Source organism: Pseudorca crassidens, chromosome 6, assembly GCF_039906515.1.
Source record: "Pseudorca crassidens isolate mPseCra1 chromosome 6, mPseCra1.hap1, whole genome shotgun sequence".
In the NCBI taxonomy this organism is placed as follows: domain Eukaryota; kingdom Metazoa; phylum Chordata; class Mammalia; order Artiodactyla; family Delphinidae; genus Pseudorca; species Pseudorca crassidens.
Window position 1 is genome coordinate 7,053,205 of NC_090301.1, and position 18,751 is coordinate 7,071,955.

At 53.0% G+C, this 18,751-nt stretch overlaps 1 protein-coding gene across 1 annotated transcript in view; it reads right to left on the reverse strand.

Moving 5' to 3' along the window:
• The window catches only part of INPP5D (inositol polyphosphate-5-phosphatase D), a 131,938-nt gene that overhangs the window by 17,510 nt on the left and 95,677 nt on the right, over nt 1-18,751 (reverse strand). Inside the window, exons 12-19 of the mRNA XM_067740198.1 lie at nt 18,024-18,220; nt 17,496-17,613; nt 13,566-13,662; nt 12,883-13,021; nt 11,268-11,376; nt 11,011-11,099; nt 6,101-6,182; nt 1,648-1,737 (exon numbers count right to left, since the gene is read on the reverse strand). Of these exons, the coding sequence (XP_067596299.1) occupies nt 1,648-1,737; nt 6,101-6,182; nt 11,011-11,099; nt 11,268-11,376; nt 12,883-13,021; nt 13,566-13,662; nt 17,496-17,613; nt 18,024-18,220 (921 nt within the window). The remainder of the gene's footprint in view (nt 1-1,647; nt 1,738-6,100; nt 6,183-11,010; nt 11,100-11,267; nt 11,377-12,882; nt 13,022-13,565; nt 13,663-17,495; nt 17,614-18,023; nt 18,221-18,751) is intronic.

An 18,751-nucleotide genomic window follows, 5' to 3' on the forward strand; every position in this document is an offset into this window, starting at 1 on the left:
TGTATACTTAAAGTGTACAACGCGATGACTTGATATACATATACACTCCAAAATGATTATCAAGATCAAGATAACTAACACATCCGTCACCTCATATAATTAACTGTGTGGTAAGAATGCTTAGGATCTACTCAGCAGATTTTAAGTGTACAATGCCGTATCATTACCTATGGTCACACCAAGCTGAATTTTAGATCCCTGGAAATTACTCATATTATAACTGGAAATTTGTACCCTTTGACTTACATCTCCTCCCCGCAACCCCACCAGCTCCTGGCAACCATCATTGTACTCTCTGAATGAAGCTGGCTTTTTTTTTTTTTTTTTTAAAAAAAGATTCCACGTATAAGTGATACTATATATGTATCTTGTACTTGTTTTTCTGTCTGGCTTATTTCACTTAGGCTTCCTTTCTTTTTTTAACTCCCCAGCACCAAGGCCAGGCTCTGCTTGGGTAGACGTTCAACCAACGCTCAACCCCGGCAATCGGTGTTTGTGAGCATCTGCTGTGTGCCGAGTCCCAGTGGAGGGAGGGCAAGGCTCACTCTGGGGATGTGATGAGGGTCCTCATCAAGGCTGTGATGCATAGGCTGCCCCACCAACGCTGTAGGAACTCAGAGACAGGAGAGATGGGTGGGGATTGGAGAAGAGGTGGAAGGTTCTGGAAAGGCACAGTGACCCGAGCTAGGAAAGAGGCAGGATGGTGGGTCAAGGCTTGTATTGAGAGTGGAGGTCACACTGCTGGGGCCATGGATGTTAGACCCAACAGCCTGTGGGCAAGAGTGTCCCAGAAGACAGGGTTCCAGCCTCACCTACACCCCTCAGGGCACCAAGGACACAGAGGAATACAGGCTTTTCCAACCTGTATTGGGCCCTGCACTCAGCCCTCCTAAATGATGTCTGCTGACCACGGAAGTGGGGGGTGGGCAGAGGAGGTGACAACATGGCTCCCCGGTCACCCAGACCCAGGGCTGGACGTGCCACAGACAACACCCAGACCCCTGCCGGGACACGGCTGGCCTGGCTACCAGGGCCGAGCTGGATTGCTTGAAAAACTACCTGCAAATCTATGGAGTATTATTAACTCTGATGTTTCCCCAAGCTCAGTCACCCGCATCCTATCTTCACAATTTTTACCGCCTACCACGCACATGCACTAAGACTGACTTAACGTTTTCTTTAAATAGACTCGCTTTTAAAACTTAAATAATCGTATTTCAATAAAAAGGTATATCATAAGACTAAACGGAAAACCAGTGTTTCTTGCCTTACACAGAAGAGTCATATTTAAAACATATTAAAATAAATGCCTTACTAATAAACGTTCATCCATGTCCCACCCGGAATTGTCTTTGGTGGCACATGTGCCACAACCTTGGAAAACACTCATTTCCCCAACTTTAAAGACTGTATTAACACTGAAGCTTAAAAAAAGCTGGCATATTTGCCAAAGACAGCAAGAACATGCTCTGGACTGAAATCATGATGTGGTTTGGACGTGAAGGGACCCGATGGATGGACTGTGGACTTGCCTGGAAGGATAAGCCTTTATCTAACACAGACGACTGATTGCTGCAACCAGAAGATGAGCACCCAGGCCTTCTGTCCGCATGGAGAACAGAGGGATGGACGCCACCCACCGCTTACCGTTCTTGGAGACAAACTGGGAGGTGACTCCTGCCTCAAATGTGGCAAAAACAGGGCTGTGGTCACTTGTCATGATGTCACTGGTGCTGCCTGCAGGGGAGGGAAGGAATTTCTGAGCAGGGAAGGAGAAACCCTTCTGGTCAAGCCAAGGATGGCAAACGCATGGCAGAAATCAACTTGCACTTATGGAAGCCTCCAGAAGTGTCATGGTTTTGTACCTGCTGCTCCATTGACCTTCCATAACCACGCTTGAAAGTAGTGAAAGCGTGGGACCCTGTCTCCTCCATGGCTAATTGTGGCTGTAGTAGTTTTTCCTAAAGACTTGTGAGTTTTTAAATACATAGATCACTGTGTGTATGAACTGTGGAGCTTTTTCTGGTCTCAGCATTTTGTTGTATTGATGAAGCACTCACAGCCCAGAGTGGGATGGGGATTCAGGGTCACTGAGCCCATCAGTGAGAAGTGGCACCTTCCACTGAAGGTGCCATTTCAGGAGAGAGTAGAAGGTGATAAAGTGCAGACGCTGAGTGCAGACGATGTTTTTAAGGAGCTTCGCGCTTAGATGAGAAGGGAAGGCAGCAGAGCATGTTTGGAGGGGTTAAGAGAAAGAGCAGAGGTCTAGGAATCCTGAGTCCCATGTGCTCTTGATATGTCATGTGGAAATGTCTGGCTGGGTACTCAGGGCTGGAGATCTATCTTCAGATTTGGAGTCATGATGTTAGGTGGAAGCAGAGGCCTCGAGGACGTTTTGGCCCCGCCGGGAAGACATGAAGGATGACAAGAGATGAGGATGAAACTCCAGGACACACCCAGCATCAGTGGGCAAAGGAGACACAGCACAGGAGACCGAGAAGGCAATAAACATATATAAGTCCTTCCCAATAAAGCCTTTACAAATCGGCAAAGAAAAAATAAACATACCACTCCTCTACCAACCAAAGGATGTGGGCAGAAAATTCACAAGAGAAATATAGATGGCCAATAAACAGGAAAAAATAATTGCTCGCTTGCAAACAACCGTCAAAAGACAACTTAAAACAACAGTGAGATGGATGGAGAAAGAGAATGAGAAGAAGAAAGACAGTGGGATGCTGGGACTGGGGACAGTGGGATGCTGGGACTGGGGACAGTGGGATGCTGGGACTGGGGACAGTGGAGGTGCTGGGACTGGGGACAGTGGGGATGCTGGGACTGGGGACAGTGGAAGTGCTGGGACTGGGGACAGTGAAGGTGCTGGGACTGGGGACAGTGGGGATGCTGGGACTGGGGACAGTGGAGGTGCTGGGACTGGGGATAGTGGGGTCGCTGGGACTGGGGACAGTGGAAGTGCTAGGACTGGGGACAGTGGGGATGCTGGGACTGGGGACAGTGGAAGTGCTAGGACTGGGGACAGTGGAGGTGCTGGGACTGGGGACAGTGGGGATGCTGGGACTGAGGATAGTGGGGTCGCTGGGACTGGGGACAGTGGAGGTGCTGGGAATGGGGACAGTGGGGTCGCTGGGACTGGGGACAGTGGAAGCGCTGGGACTAGGGACAGTGGGGTTGCTGGGACTGGGGACAGTAGAGGTGCTGGACTGGGGACAGTGGAGGTGCTGGGACTAGGGACAGTGGGGTTGCTGGGACTGGGGATAGTGGAGGTGCCGGGACTGGGGACAGTGGGGATGCTGAGACTGGGGACAGTAGGGTTGCTGGGACTGGGGACAGTGGAGGTGCTGGGACTGGGGACAGTGGGGATGCTGGGACTGGGGACAGTGGAAGTGCTGGGACTGGGGACAGTGAAGGTGCTGGGACTGGGGACAGTGGGGATGCTGGGACTGGGGACAGTGGAGGTGCTGGGACTGGGGACAGTGGGGACGCTGGGACTGAGGATAGTGGGGTCGCTGGGACTGGGAACAGTGGAGGTGCTAGGAACGGGGACAGTGGGGTTGCTGGGACTGGGGACAGTGGAAGCGCTGGCACTAGGGACAGTGGGGTCGCTGGGACTGGGGACAGTGGAAGTGCTGGGACTGGGACAGTGGAGGTGCTGGGACTGGGGACAGTGGGGATGCTGGGACTGAGGATAGTGGGGTCGCTGGGACTGGGGACAGTGGAGGTGCTGGGAATGGGGACAGTGGGGTTGCTGGGACTGGGGAGAGTGGAAGCGCTGGGACTAGGGACAGTGGGGTTGCTGGGACTGGGGACAGTAGAGGTGCTGGACTGGGGACAGTGGGGATGCTGGGACTGGGGACAGTGGGGTCGCTGGGACTGGGGACAGTGGGGTCGCTGGGACTGGGGACAGTGGAGGTGCTGGGACTGGGGACAGTGGGGATGCTGGGACTGAGGATAGTGGGGTCGCTGGGACTGGGGACAGTGCAGGTGCTGGGAATGGGGACAGTGGGGTTGCTGGGACTGGGGACAGTGGGGTCGCTGGGACTGGGGACAGTGGGGTCGCTGGGACTGGGGACAGTGGAGGTGCTGGGACTGGGCTAGAAAGAGAGCATGGAGCAAAGGGCCCAGGTGAAAAGCTCATCCAGGCAAGGAGGAGGGCATCCTTTCCCCAAGAGGAGGCAACGTGTAGGAGGGGCAGCAGTCTAAAGCATGCTTGGCCATTGGCAGGAAGAAGTCAGTGAGGATCCGGTGCTGTGTGAAGCGGGAGATGACGGAGGAGCAGGGGTCAGGCTGAGTGAGGGGCTACAAGTTTGTGGTGGCAACAGAAGAGGAGAAGTTAAAGGGTGGACAAGCAGAGTTTTAAAAAATGTTCTTAAAAATACTTTAGATGTTTATTGACCGTGATAGCATTAGCACTACAGTAACTGTGCCTGAAACCTGGGAGGTGGACTCCTACCTAGGTGGCCTCCCTATAACCACGCCCTGTGGGTCCACCCTCCCACAGTGAGTCTGGGCTTGGCCAGGTGACTTCCTTTAACCAACAGGACATTGGTAAATGTGTGGCAAGCAGAGACCTAAAAAGTACTTCCACATCCGGGACTGTCAGCTGGGAATCCCAGTACCAGGAAGCAGCAGCCTGAACTAGCCTGCTGGATGATATGCAAATATTAAGGTAGTTGTTATGCAGCAATAGATAACTGATACATGCTATTGATGTCACCACCATGAGACTCAAGCTCAAAGTTTACCCCCATTTCCTGAGCTCTGGACATTCACCCCCTTTTCTTTCCCAATTTTCTGCCCACTCACAACTTATGAGACCCTCCTCCAGCATTCCATGAAATACTGTTAGCAAAATTCCTTACCTCTTCAAACTTTCCCTTCATGTTTCAAACCTGGCCCTTCCTGGAAGTCACTGCAGCCTCCCAGGTGAGGCCTGGCTTTCCTCCCCCTCGCTAATGCACAGCCCAGACAGGGAGCAGCTGTGTCCTCCTAGCTCCTCAATGCCACTTGCAGATGAGTCTCCCTCCTTCTTTCTAAAAACCTCCACGATAGGGTCGTTTTGAAAACCAGATTTAGGCTCAAAAAGCAGTAATGCCACAAGCCACCACTTTCTCCTGAATTTCTGCACAGGGTGGCTGGAAGGCAGACTCGACTGCAGAATTGGCAGGACTCTTGGAGCTGCAGGACGAGGGACAGAGGCAGCGCTGAGAGAGGACCGGGGTGATGGCCAGTGGCAGGAAGGGTCACAGGCCTGGAGAGTGCGGGTGTGGATGGGGTATGAGGAGGGGACATACAAGTGAGAAGGCTGAGTGCAGAGGGTGGGATGTGGGCCTTTGTAGGTTTTGAAGCAGAACAGTTCCTTGGCTGTGGGAGTGGGTTGCCCTTCTGCGCATCTAAAGGGGAGTGGAGTCCCTCCTGGGCACAGAGCTCAGAGGCCAGGGGACGGAAGGGTGCGCGCCTTAAACTAGCCCAGCGTAGCTGCTGTGGTCCCTTCTGAGCAGCAGAAGGCATGCACAAAAGAAAGGAAAGGAAACCAGTTCAACTTTATGGGACCTGAATTGAACGTGGGGATTTGAGGGTCCCCACAGAGGGTGGGAGCCAGGAAGGTGGCCACTGGGCAGCAGCAAAACCTCCACTCTGCGGGGGTGAAACGGGGCTGGATAACTTTTCCATAATTATTTATTTTAATATTGCATCTTGTGTCTTTGTCATCAATTTACCCCAGTTTATCTTTAAATCTCCCCCAAACACTTGTGTGTAGTCATGATATGCATTCGGTTGAACCATATGAATTGCCAATAGTTAATGATTTCTGATCTATGAAAACACCACTTTTCTATGGTTCAAACCTAACAGGCTCTTTTCAAAAAAATAAATCTAGATTTATTTTAAAAAGTGCTCCATAATTCAAATGTTTCCCAAACCAGAAGACATTCATTCCGTTGCAGCCCAAGATGGGACGGGATGCATCACCTTTTTAAGGTCACCTGACTGGGGAATGCAGGGAGTTCCCCCATGTTACAGATGGACAGACTGGAGTCCTTCAGTTTAGGGCAGTCAAACCTCTCAACTTGCCACTCACCGTAGGACTGACACACCACGTGCACCAGGGGGTAAGACTTCCAGAGGACTCGGTCACACCAGGAGGGCAAGTTGTACTTCATCTGCAAGTCAAAGTCAAAGCTTTGTAAAATGCCTGCTACTTTGAAAGGTACACCGTAAAAGAGGAGGTCGCGGCATTGCCTCTGTAATCCTGGATCCATCTGCGGCTGGTTTTTGTAGGGTTTCCCCAGAGGTGGCTTTAAACCCTTTCCGCCTGCCTTAAGTCCTGGCTCCACGGCCACGCCCCACACTTTCAGACACCTGGACTCCTGGTTTTGTTTTCGGTTTTTTTTGCGGTACGCGGGCCTCTCACTGCTGTGGCCCCTCCCGTTGCGGAGCACAGGCTCCGGACGCGCAGGCTCAGCGGCCATGGCTCACGGGCCCAGCCGCTCCGCGGCATGTGGGATCTTCCCGGACCGGGGCACGAACCCGCGTCCCCTGCATCGGCAGGCGGACTCTCAACCACTGCGCCACCAGGGAAGCCCTGGACTCCTGTTTTAGAATGAGATCGATTCACCTGGCTGTGCTTCCTTACCCTCCTCACTATTTCAGAATCTCTTGTATTTTTACATTCTCTTACTGTTTTTTTCTGACTCAGATGAACCCCTCTACCTGTACATTCAACCCAGCCACTCACTTTAATAACACACTCCAGCTACCCCCCACACCCATTCATCTACCTATATGCTTACCATCCATCCACACACTCATTCACACATCCATCCATCCACTTACCTACCCGTCAACTCACACATCCATCCCTCATCTACCTATCCATCCACCCACCCATCCACCCACCCATCCATCCATCCATCCATCTATCCACTTACCCATCCACATATCCATCCACCCCTCCGCATACCCATCTAATCTTTCAAACAACATGTACTATGATGAGCCCTCTCCAAGCTACACTGTGAGCAAGTGTCCACTGGGTGTGACAGACGAGGCAAACTGGCAATGATAGCAACCCTCCTTAAGGACTATCATTTTCCACTTAAGTTCTAGCTCTTTCTCCTCTGCCTACAAACATAAAAGTTCTCATCCTAAAAGAGCCTTCAGTTACTTTTCTCTTTTCTTCTTTTTGCCAATTTTCTTTCAAGAATGTTCTGTTTCCACTGCCTCTACTTCTGGACTGCCCATTTGCTCTTTTTTAACTTGAGGTACAACCTACATATAGTCAAGTGTAGTGATCTGTACTGTATGGCTCGAGGATCTTTTCCATTTGTATACGCCCACTTCACCACTACCCAGATCAAGATATAGAAAACGTCCATCACCCCAAAGGGTTCCCTCAGGCCCCTTCCTTGTCAATACTGCCTCTGAAAGGTAAACCCTGCTGGGGCCAAGGTCTCCATGGATTAACTTTGCCAACTCTTGAACTTATAAATGGACTTAGTATATATTCTTTTGCACTTGGCTTCTTTCAACCTTATTCACCCTGCTGCTTGTATAAGTTCTTTCATTTTATTGAGTAGTTGTATTCCATTGTACGTATACACCACATTGATCTATTCTAATGTTGATGGAAATAGGGCTGTTCCCAGTTTTTGGACATTATAAACAAAGCTGCTATAAACACTCTTGTATCTGTCGTTGGGGGAACAAATGCACTACTTTCCCTCAGGTATACAACGAAGTGGAATTGCTGAACAGGGTAGGTGCATGTTTAAATTTCATAGATGCTGCCAAACTGTTACTTCTTAACACTGCGGTTCTCAGCATCGGCTGCTCCGGTGAATTACTGGTGGAGCTTCACAAAGACCCAGAAAGCAGGGCCCCACCCCTGGACCTGCTGCATCAGAACCTCTGGGGAGGGGGTCCAGGCACCTGTATTTCTGAAAAGATTCACCAGTGATTCACCTGCACACTCTTGGTAAAGAGCCACCCTTACCCTCCTGCGGTCTGGATTTCACCTCCAAGGCTCGATGTCAACTGTCCTTTCAGTGTCCACCCAAGTCCCTGAACCCAAGTCCAGCTGCTTGTGCAAGGTTCCAGTGACCACACACGTTCTCCTTGACTCACATTCCATGCTGGTGACCCCTGATCCTGGCAAGTCTCTCAGCCCCGGCTTCTGTGATGCTGCGAGCTGCCTGCTGGGTCCTCCCACCACCTACACACATGGTTCTTCGGTCTCCTTTGTTGTCTCTGCTTCTTCCTCTCCTCTCTCAATGGAGACGACCCACAAACCTGTCCACAGCTCTTCTATTTTCATCGTCCGTGTACTCCTTGGTGACCTCACCTACTCCCATGATCTGACCATCTTCTCTGTGCACACAACTCCCAAATCTACAACTCAGCCCTGGCATCAGTCTGGTGTTTTCAGCTGCCTTTTGGATGTTTTCTCTGGGATTTTCCAGTCGTGTTATACAGTAAATCTGAAAACAAGCTCTATTTTTCCCCTCCGAGCCAGCCCTGCCTTCTGATTTCACAGTTTCTATCAACGTCAATCAGATCTATCAACATATCCTGCTTTCCTCCTTTTCTTTCATTTTCATGGGCTCCCCCCCCACCCCCCGCTTCGGGCCCAGTTATTTCTCAGCTGGAGCCTCCACACTGGCCTCCTCATTGGTCCCCTGCATCATCCTCATCCTTTACACTGACGCAGACCAGTCTTCTCTGTGTATCACTGTGACAGTGCTAGCCCCTCAGCAGAACTTGCAGTGGCTTCCTGAAACAGGTGCCCATCAAACAGGTGAAGACGCTTTGCCTGGCATCAAGGACCCCCCTCTCTGCCACCTCAGGCCCCAGTTTCTTTCTCCTCATATTCAAATCCAACCAGACCATCCCTTCGCTGCCTCCAAATATACCCCCAGGGACTTGCCCTGAGGGTGCCTTTAAACCAGACGAGCCCAGGCACACAGCAGCCAGTGGGCACCTCACAAGGTGTCCTGTCCCGGGTCTCAGCCTTGTCACGGCAGCAGTGCTGAGTCTGCTCTCCTCCTCTCAGTCTGTGTGTTTTTTTCCTCTAACTCCTGCTTTCTTCTGGCATCTCCCCAACTCTTGGCCTTTCTCTCCCACTTCCATCCAGTCTCCCATGTGCCCCTGAGTCCAGGTCATGCCCAGAATGCTCTCTATTTCCCCAGGTCTCTAGTGGCCCCAGGGAAGCTCATCACTGCAGCACCGCTAACCCCCAGGACCCGGCATGGGGCTGGCTCCCCTGGGTTGGGCCCCAGAAGGGGATGGATGCCAGGATTTCCTGCCTTGGCATCTGCTCCGGCAATTCTTTCTACCTGAAGTGGATCAGGCCCCCTCAGCCCTTGTCTTGTCGAAATCCAAGCACCCTCAGGCACCACAAGTGGCCCCTCTTCAGGAAGCCTCCCCGATCCTTCCCTGCCCTGATGGTCATTTCCCTCTGTGACCTCTCCTCACAGCATTGGGCACCGCATTATATTCTATCTCTGGTTAGTTAGTTGCGTATTTATCTTGTCTTGTCTTTCCTACTACAAACTCTCTGAGGGCAGACATCTGACTCATCTTTGATCTCCCACGACCTAGGACAGCGCCCAGCCCATCATAAGTCATCGATAAATATCTGTTGAACAAGAATGAAGGGATGCTTTATTGCAGTTTCCGCAAACACTGTTTAGTGGAACACAAGTGGGCTCATAAGATATTAATTGATATTTCATGACCAATTGAGTTTGGCACACGAATTTTCCCATAGAGAACCACATGCTCATAAACCTGTAAAGGCTCTGATAAGTCCTGCAGCAGAGAAGCTTGTGTAATGATGATTGACTTGGCAGATTAGCAAATATATTTGAGTACAGGACTTAAAAGAGAGACAAAATATACAAACAGCTCATACAGCCTAATACCAAAAAAGCAAACAACCAAATCAAAAAATGAGCAGAAGACCTGAACAGGCATCTCTCCAAAGAAGACATACAGATGGCCAACAGGTACATGAAAAGATGCTCAGTATCACTAATTATTAGAGAAATGCAAATCAAAACTGCAATGAGGTATCTCCTCACACTGGTCAGAATGGCCATCATCAAAAAGTCTACAAATAAATGCTGGAGAGGGTGTGGAGAAAAAGGAACCCCCCTACACTGTTGCTGGGAATGTAAACTGATACAGCCACTATGGAGAACAGTAATGGAGGTTCCTTAAAGAACTAAAAGGAGAGTTGCCATATCATCATGCAATCCCACTCTTGGGCAAATATCCGGAGAAAACTCTAATTCAAAAAGATACATGCAGGGCTTCCCTGGTGGCCCAGTGGTTGAGAATCTGCCTGCCAATGCAGGGGACACGGGTTCGAGCCCTGGTCTGGGAAGATCCCACATGCCACGGAGCAACTAGGCCCGTGAGCCACAATTACTGAGCCTGTGCGTCTGGAGCCTGTGCTCCATAACAAGAGAGGCCGCGACAGTGAGAGGCCCGCGCACCGCGATGAAGAGTGGCCCCTGCTTGCCGCAACTAGAGAAAGCCCTCGCACAGAAATGAAGACCCAACACAGCCATAAATAAATAAATAAATAAATTAAAAAAAAAAAAAAAGATACATGCACCCCAATGTTCCTAGCAGCACTATTTACAATAGCCAAGACATGGAAGCAACCAAAGTGTCCATCAGCAGATGAATGGATAAAGAAGCTGTGGCACATACACACACACACACACGCGCGCGCGCACGTACACACATGGACAGAAGCGTCATGAGGCAACTGCTTGCAGTGTGCGTGTCTGGTTGCCCAGCCTCTCCTTAGGGGAGGGTTTTGCTCTGTGACACGATCAACATATGATTTCTAGTTTTCTTTCTTTTTTTGTTTCCTAGTGGATGAGGGTGCTCTTCACTTCCCATTCACCTTTATGGGCATGGACAAAAGAGGGGTGAGGTGTGCAAGGGGGGTGGAGACGGAGGGCAGGGAAGAGGACTCACCCCCGTGGCTTTCTGCTTAGTGTAGGCGTATTTGTCCCGAGTCAGTCTTTCAAAACGGTAAGTGGGAGCGAATGTGATTTCTTCCTCCTCTGCGACCAAACAAAACCACGGTTTCAGTTTTGATTTCCCATGTTTCACGTCTGGCCAAGTTTCCCTCTTTTCCAGGCATAATCCTTCCCCCGGTGAGGATACTTGGGAAAAGGGGAGACAGAATGCTGGAGGGAGAGGGCCCGCGAGAGAAGGATGGCGGTTCTCACCGAAGTGCAAGAAAACCTTCTGCTCCTTCCTCTCCATGAGCAGCTGGTCATGGGCCAGGAGGTCTGCGTACTGCTGCTGCTTGATCTTCTGGATGATGGCTTCCGCCTCCTGGAGCAAAGACACGGCCAAGCCACTGGTGAGACAACCCTTTCACCCACGTGGTAAGAGGCACGTCGCCACCTTCCTGCCTGGCGCGCCAGGACCCGAGTCCCCGAAGCTGCACGAGGCCCTGGTCCCAGGGACGCTGGGCTGGTGCTTATTTACACTCCACCGTTTTATACGGACAACCCTGCAATCGTAGTGAAATATCAACTCGGTAACATAAGCTCCTGGCTGTTCTAACTTTACGGAGGGATACTATTTTTGTGTACCGACTTCTAGCATCATTTTTATAAGGCTTCTCTAGATGGGTAGGTATGTCTCCCTGGCTGCCTGTTCTCTCTGTGAGACAGCCTGTTGTAAAGCCATGAAAGGATCTGAAACCCCAGCCCCCGAAGCTATGGGCACTGGGCCTCCGTGATCCGGGCTCGGACTCCGAGAGTCGGCGTGATATTGGTGGGGTGTGCCGTCCTTGGAATCCAGCTGTCCTCTCTCCTGAGACTTACGTTGCCCACGCTTTGGCGAATGCACCTGGCTGACCTCCCGGGGAGTGATTGGGCGGACGGTCCCTTAAACTGTGAAGGGTCAGGATTTGTGGGGCCTCTGTCCACCCCTCTCCCCTCTGCCTGCTCAGTCAGGAGGGAGAGAAGGAAAGTTCCCGAGGAGCACCCTGTGAGGGAGGGAGTGGCCGGGGAGGCAGAGGGGGGCACAGACGGGCCCTAAAAGCCGCTGTGGCAGCGACAGGCCGAGGAGGCCGAGGGATGTGGGAGGGCTGGGCAAACATCTGGGAGGGGAGTTCAATCCCAACTGGCAGAGGCCTGTAACCAACCCAAGGCCATTTTCTCAGGCCGCTTGTGCTCCAGGAGCCTCTCTCCCCTATAAAATCAGGTCCGTTTCTGCCGTCCCCTCTCCCCTCACAGACAGCAGTGCCAAAGTATTCCTGGTACACAAGGGGCAGACAGTTCTCCTCCCATGCCTGGCCTCTGCCCCATCTTTCAGGAGCAACCGAGTCTCGCTCCAGGCGTGTCCAGGGGCCATGCCTGCCCACTCCCTTCGCAGGGAATCTTTTGCCCTCCCTGAGTGAGCAAGGCCATCTGTGCCATGTGGCCCCTCTGACTGCTGCTCATTGGATGGGCATCCAACTTCAGGAATGCCTTCCTCAGGCTGCCCGGTGACCCATGATTTGGGGAGAAAATGGAGCTGGTCTCTGCAGACTTCAGCCTTTCCTGGGCATCTGGGACTGGCAAGTCAAGGGGCCACTGCTGGTTAGCTAGAGGACCAGAGCGGCAGACAGGTGGTGAGGTGGGGTGGCCAGGACAGTTATGTGGCAGGTAGGCGTGAGCAGAGACCAGCCGTAAAGAAAGGCAGGGGCTCCGTAATGGGACCAGTGTCGAGTCCCGGAGGAGTAGCTGCCTTGGCCCAGCTCGGTCGTGTGTCTCCCTGACCCCCTGCCCTGAGCTAATGCAAGGAGCCTCTGTCCTGCGCATCCCCAGCCCCAGGAGGACGGCCCCTCACCCAGGTGGGCAGCTCCACGCGGTAGTTGAGATCCCCGAGCCAGAAGAGGTGGGTGAAGCGGTGAGTGATGTTAAAGGAGCTCAGCTTCTTGTCTCCCAGAGCCAGAAACCGGAGAATGTTCATATAGTTTTGGTTTCGCCTAATTAAACAAAAAAGCAGCCAGCTTAGCACAGGGGCATCAGTTCCCTGCTGCCCGTGCCAGGAAGTCAGAGGGGACACGTCGGGGAGTGAGACTGAAATCTCCAGCCCTGTGGCAGCAAACCACGCTTATGCAGCCCCCGGGCTGAACTGGGAACACAGGGCGAGGCCCCGGGAGCATCCGCTCCGCAGGGACTCGGAATCATCAGTCTTCTAGATGGCCGTCTGCGTGGCTGGGCCACCAACAGGCAAAATGCCCATCCGTAAGGGTGCCCCGGATGAGGTTTTCCCTTGAGAAACGGAGTGTTGTTTAGGTGTCTGCTGGGTTAGCGACATGAGGAAATGTCTGTTCCGTCCTTTAGGCAAGATTCAGCCACACGTGGATGTAGCTGTACTTGCCTTTGATGAGAACACGGGAAAAGCCCTTAGAGACCGACCGGACAGGGTCCCAGCCAAGGGCTGAGCCGTCCTTATGGTGTTTAGGGTTTGAGGTCTGTCTGGGCAAATAACCCCAACCCCTGCTCCGGGGGCATGAGTTCCATTACCTGAGTTTCTTTTCGCTTCCGGAAGTCAGGTGGCTGTTGACAAACCCCAAGGAGGTTCCATTGAACATGAACGATACCCCCACGGCTCCCTTGTTCCCTAAAGGGAGGGGGAGGGAGAAGTCAGAGCATCAAACAGGGAAAGCTGCCTAGTGGGGGGAAATCAAGGTGAAGCAACGTCATTCGTCAGGAGGGAGAGAGCCGCTGCGGGAAAGTGGAGGCCAAGGAAGAGAGCAGAACAGCTTCGTCTGGGGTGGGAGATGGGACAGGTGGTAGGGACTGGGGGGCGAGATTCCTCCAGGACAACAGGAAAATGGGATGAGCGGCCAGCAACCTTGGAGTTCTCAGCAGGGCTGAGGGAGGAGGCTACTGGTGTTAACTCATCCTGGCATCTCCCTCTAAGGGTGGGGGGGTGGGGTGTTAGTTTCTCCACATGCCCAAGCAGGACCATTAGAAGGAAACAGAAACCTTGAGAAGGAGATTCAGAAGGAGGAGCCCAGGGCTGGGGGGCAGCGGGTGGTGACCAGCTAACTCCAGATTCCTGGAGAGACCAAAACCCACACTGAGACCAGTGGTCCTCAGAGTATGTTCCCCAAAACAGCATCAGCACCACCTGCTAGGAGCACACGTCTCAGGCCCCGCCCTGGACCTACTGAATCAGAGCTTCAGAAGTGGGAGCCAGTAATCCATGTCTAGCAAGTCCTCTCTAGGACAGGGGTTAGGCAGACACTGACCCACCACAAGCTGAGAATGGTTTTTATGTTTTTAAACAGTTGGGGAAAAAATCAAAAGAAGAATATTTTGTGACACATTAAAATTGTATGAAATTCAAATTTCAGAGTCTATAACTAACGTCTTATTGGAACACAGTTATGCCTAGACAGAATCCAGTAATTATGACACAGACTGCATGACCTGCAAAGTTTGAAATATTTACTCTCTGGCCTTTTGGAGGAAAAGTCTGCCAACCCTGCTCTAGGTGGTTCTGACACATGCCGAAGTCTGGGAACCTGCTCCACCCATCACGGCATCTGTGAGCCGTACGTACTGAGCACTTGAGATGTACAGGTCCAGACTGAGATGTAAACGTGTAAAAGACACATCGGAATTGTAAGCCTCGGCAAGGAAGACAGACTGTAAAATATCTCATAAATTTTTATATTGAATACCTATTGAAATGGTAATATTTTGAACGTATGAGGCTTGATAAGATATATTATTAAAATCGACTTCCCTTGTTTCCTTTTCCTGTTTTGAATTTGGTACTCAAAATTTAAAACCACCCAGGTGGCTGACATTCTGTCTGGGCTGGGTAGCGAAAGGGCCCTGGAGATCACCCGGCTCTGCCCCTTGGGACTCAGGGGAGCCACAGCCCAGCCAGTGGCCGAGCCAGGCCAGGTCTCCTGCCCCCCCCCCACTCCGCCGACCCCCACCCGACCCTGCTCCCCTCGCCCCCAGGAGGCCCCTCCTCTCAGCTTTCTCCCCACCCTGCGGTGCCGCCTGGGTTTAAATCCCTGCCCACCACTTCCTTGTCACAGGGCCTCGGACAGGTTAGGGAACATCACTGCAGCCTCCAGAGCCCTGTCTGCGAATGGGGCTGATGACAGTCCCTGCCCACACAGGGCGCCTGTATTAAGTAATAGCCGGAACGCGTTTAGCACACGGCCTTGCACAGGGTACAAGGTCTTAGCTCTCCAAGAGGTCTTGGATCTTCCGCCGGTCAGCCAGCATTCACCGAGCTCCTGCCCTGTGCTGACCATGGCGGGGAGCCATTCTGGGGGAGGTAAGGAGGGAGACCAGCCCCAGGAGACGGGGGAGGGGAGGTGGGGGGGATTGGTACAGGGGAACTCCTCCACCTCCAAGCTGCCCTCCGACTGCCCAGGACTCCTGCCTCCTTCTCTGGCCTTGTCCCATCATCACCCACTAGAGCTGAGCCCAGGGACCACGGGGCCTTGGCTTCGCTGCTCCCCCTGCGTGGAACACCCCGCCCACAAGGACCCTTCTCTGCCCTCGGACTTGGGTCCCAATGCCCCGCTGTCAGAGGCCCCTGGACCCGTCTCAGGTAGTACTCGGATCTGCTCTAGTCCCCGCCACACACGCTTTGCCGCCGCTCACTCCCGCAAGCGTCCCGCTGCCCGTCTGTCCGTGGGAGCAGGCCGCCGCGTGCGGTGGTCAGGAGCCCAGGCCCAGCGCCGTGCCGGGGGGCTGGGGGCACACTCGGCTCCGTCCCGGGAACCAGGTCTGGGGCAGCGGCCGGGGGGAGGTCGGCCTTGTGTCGGGCGGTCGGAGCGCGGTGCAGGCTGGGGAAGGGCTGGTGGGAGGGGGCGGGCAGCCCAGGCAGCCGAGGATCGAGGACTAGAGGAGGTTCCTGGGCAGCAGAGGGCATGGGCTTCAGAGCAGGGCCGCTGCCACAGGAAGGAAGGGGGGCGGGTGGGCGTGGACGCGGGCAGCTTGCGGTCTGTCAGCAGAAAGGCTGAGAGGGCTTTTCACGTTCAACTGCAGCGGTTATTCTATTTCCTCTTACCTCTGGGGCTCTGTCCTGTCCTTGACACCAGCCACCAGAAACCGCTGGCCTCGCCCTCAGCTCCACCCACGGGCCCCGGGTGGGTGCACCTGCCCTCACACACTCACCGTCACACACAGACTGACACACTGACACACACAGACCGACAGACTCACACACGCACACACTGACAGACTCACACAGACTGACAGACTCACACACACACAGTGGCAGACACAGACACACACAGACCGACAGACTCACACACACACTCACTCACACACGCAGACTGACAGACTCACACAGACTGACAGATTCACACACACACAGTGACAGACTCACACACACACAGACTGACAGACACACACAGGCTGACAGACTCACTCACACACACAGACTCATACACACAGACTGACAGACTCACACACACACAGTGACAGACTCACACACACACAGACATACACACAGACTGACAGACTCACACAGACTGACAGACACACACAGACTGATAGACTCATACAGACTGACAGACACACACACACACAGACACACACACACAGACTCATACACACAGATTCACACACAGACACACACACAGTGACAGACTCACACACACAGACACACACACAAACTGACAGACACACACACACACAGACTCACACACACACACAGATTCTCACACACACACAGACACACACACACACACAGATTCTCACACACACACAAACTGACAGACTCACACACACAGACTGACAGATTCACACACACACACACATACACACACACACACACACACACACTCACACTCACAGGCATGCAGCCCTCTGCTGTTTTCAGTTCTCTGAAGCACTGTGACTGGTCCCCACAGGCTCAGCTGATACCAGTGTTTCCACCTCCAGCCTGAGTCTGTCTAGATCTAGACCAGGGATCATAACCTACAGTCTGTGGCCAAACTGAACCTACGACTTGCTCGTAAATACAGTTTTCTAGAACACGGCTGTGCTCAGTCATGTTCCTGCTGTCTGTGGCTACTCTCTTGTGTCAGCAGCAGGGCTGAGGAGTTGCACATGGACTGAAAAGCCTAAAATACTTACTACCTGGCCCTTCACAGCATGTCTGTCAACCCCTGTCCTCGGTCCGTGACACTCAAGGTAAGGTCCGTGCGCTAGCAGTGCTGACACCACCTGGGAGCTCGTTGGAAACACAGAATGTCGGGCTCCTCCTGAGATGTACTGAGTCAGAACCCACGTTCTGCCAGACCCCCAGAAGCACTGGTGTAGACCCCGAGCACGTTTAGGCCAGGAGGACCGCCCACCCCAGGTGGGATGGACACGCGAGCGTCGGCTGGAGCGAGCTTATGTGGAACGCGGCCCCCCGCTCACCCACCCCCCTGCTCACCCCCCACTCCGCTCACCCACCCCCCCGCTCACCCAGCGTGTTGGCGATGCCCGTCTTCACGTTGTTGGTGCAGACATGGCTAATCCTGTTCTCGTGCTCCGGCTTGGCCAGCACCGCTATGCGGATGTTCCAGAGGGTGTGGATGGCGACCTGGCGGGGAGGACAAGGCTGTGACCCTGGGCCAGGACACAGTGCTTGACCCCAGAGCAAGAGATTCACACCCATCCCTCGCCCCAGGTGTGGGGCGCCCTGTCTGTAGTCCCTACACTTTGGGGGACTCCTAAGGATGCCTCACAGATGAGACAAAGGGTCTTGGAGATGAGAGCCGGCACTGATGAGATTTCGATGAAGTAAAGATGACCTACAAGCTCAGGCAGGGAAGAGGGAGGACCCCAGTGATGAGCAATGCTCACGGACCCCATTAATTTCTGGATACAGGTGCCCCTCTCTGGCCCTGGAAGCGGCGGGGCCCACTGAGCACATTCTTGCTTCTGAGATGCTCCTGGGTTTGCCCAGCCCACTGCCCCAGAGTCCCACCCAGGACTGTGGCCACTGCTCACTGTTTTAAAAGTCATGCTGGTGATTTCTTGCAGGGAATGTTTGAGTATCTCCAGCCACTCCTTCTCTCCCAGGGGGTCCTCCTGGGTGCCGATCACGTAAATGTCATGGGGGATGTAATCAGCAGAGTCATCCCGCGTCTTTCCCTGCCCCTTGGAGAGAAACCAGGACGTGATCTTCTTGGGAGGGGGGGCGTTACCTTCAACAGCAAAACCCAACACCAAGTGAGTCAGTGGTACATCGGGAGAATTCAAAACAGACGTGGGGGGTGGGAGAGGTTCACATAGTCACTGGAAACCATTCAGTTCCCCCAACGAAATATACCTTAAAGAACTAGGTACTATCATCACCCGGGCCCTCAGCAGTGAAGGTGTGGGGTCCCAACCACTAGACTGCCAGGTAGTTCCCTCAGTTACATTTCTTTGTAAAGATAAAGTTAAGTTTCAAAACTAGAAACACCTGAAGATTCTGTAACTTGAACTGGTAGCACAAGATGTCAGACACTGTCCTAGTCTCTGGGGCTTTAGTGATAACTGAGACACGGGCCTCGAGGAGTTCACATTCCATTGGTGGTGAGAGAACGCTGTAGGCTGACAAGTTTAGCACGGAGGCTTCTAACCCATGGTTAGGAGACAACAGTGCCTTCACTGCACAAGAGAGATCTCAGCCGAAAACCAAGAGATGTGCGGGAGTTAGCCAGAGAAATGGAAGAGCATGGAGGCCCACCTAG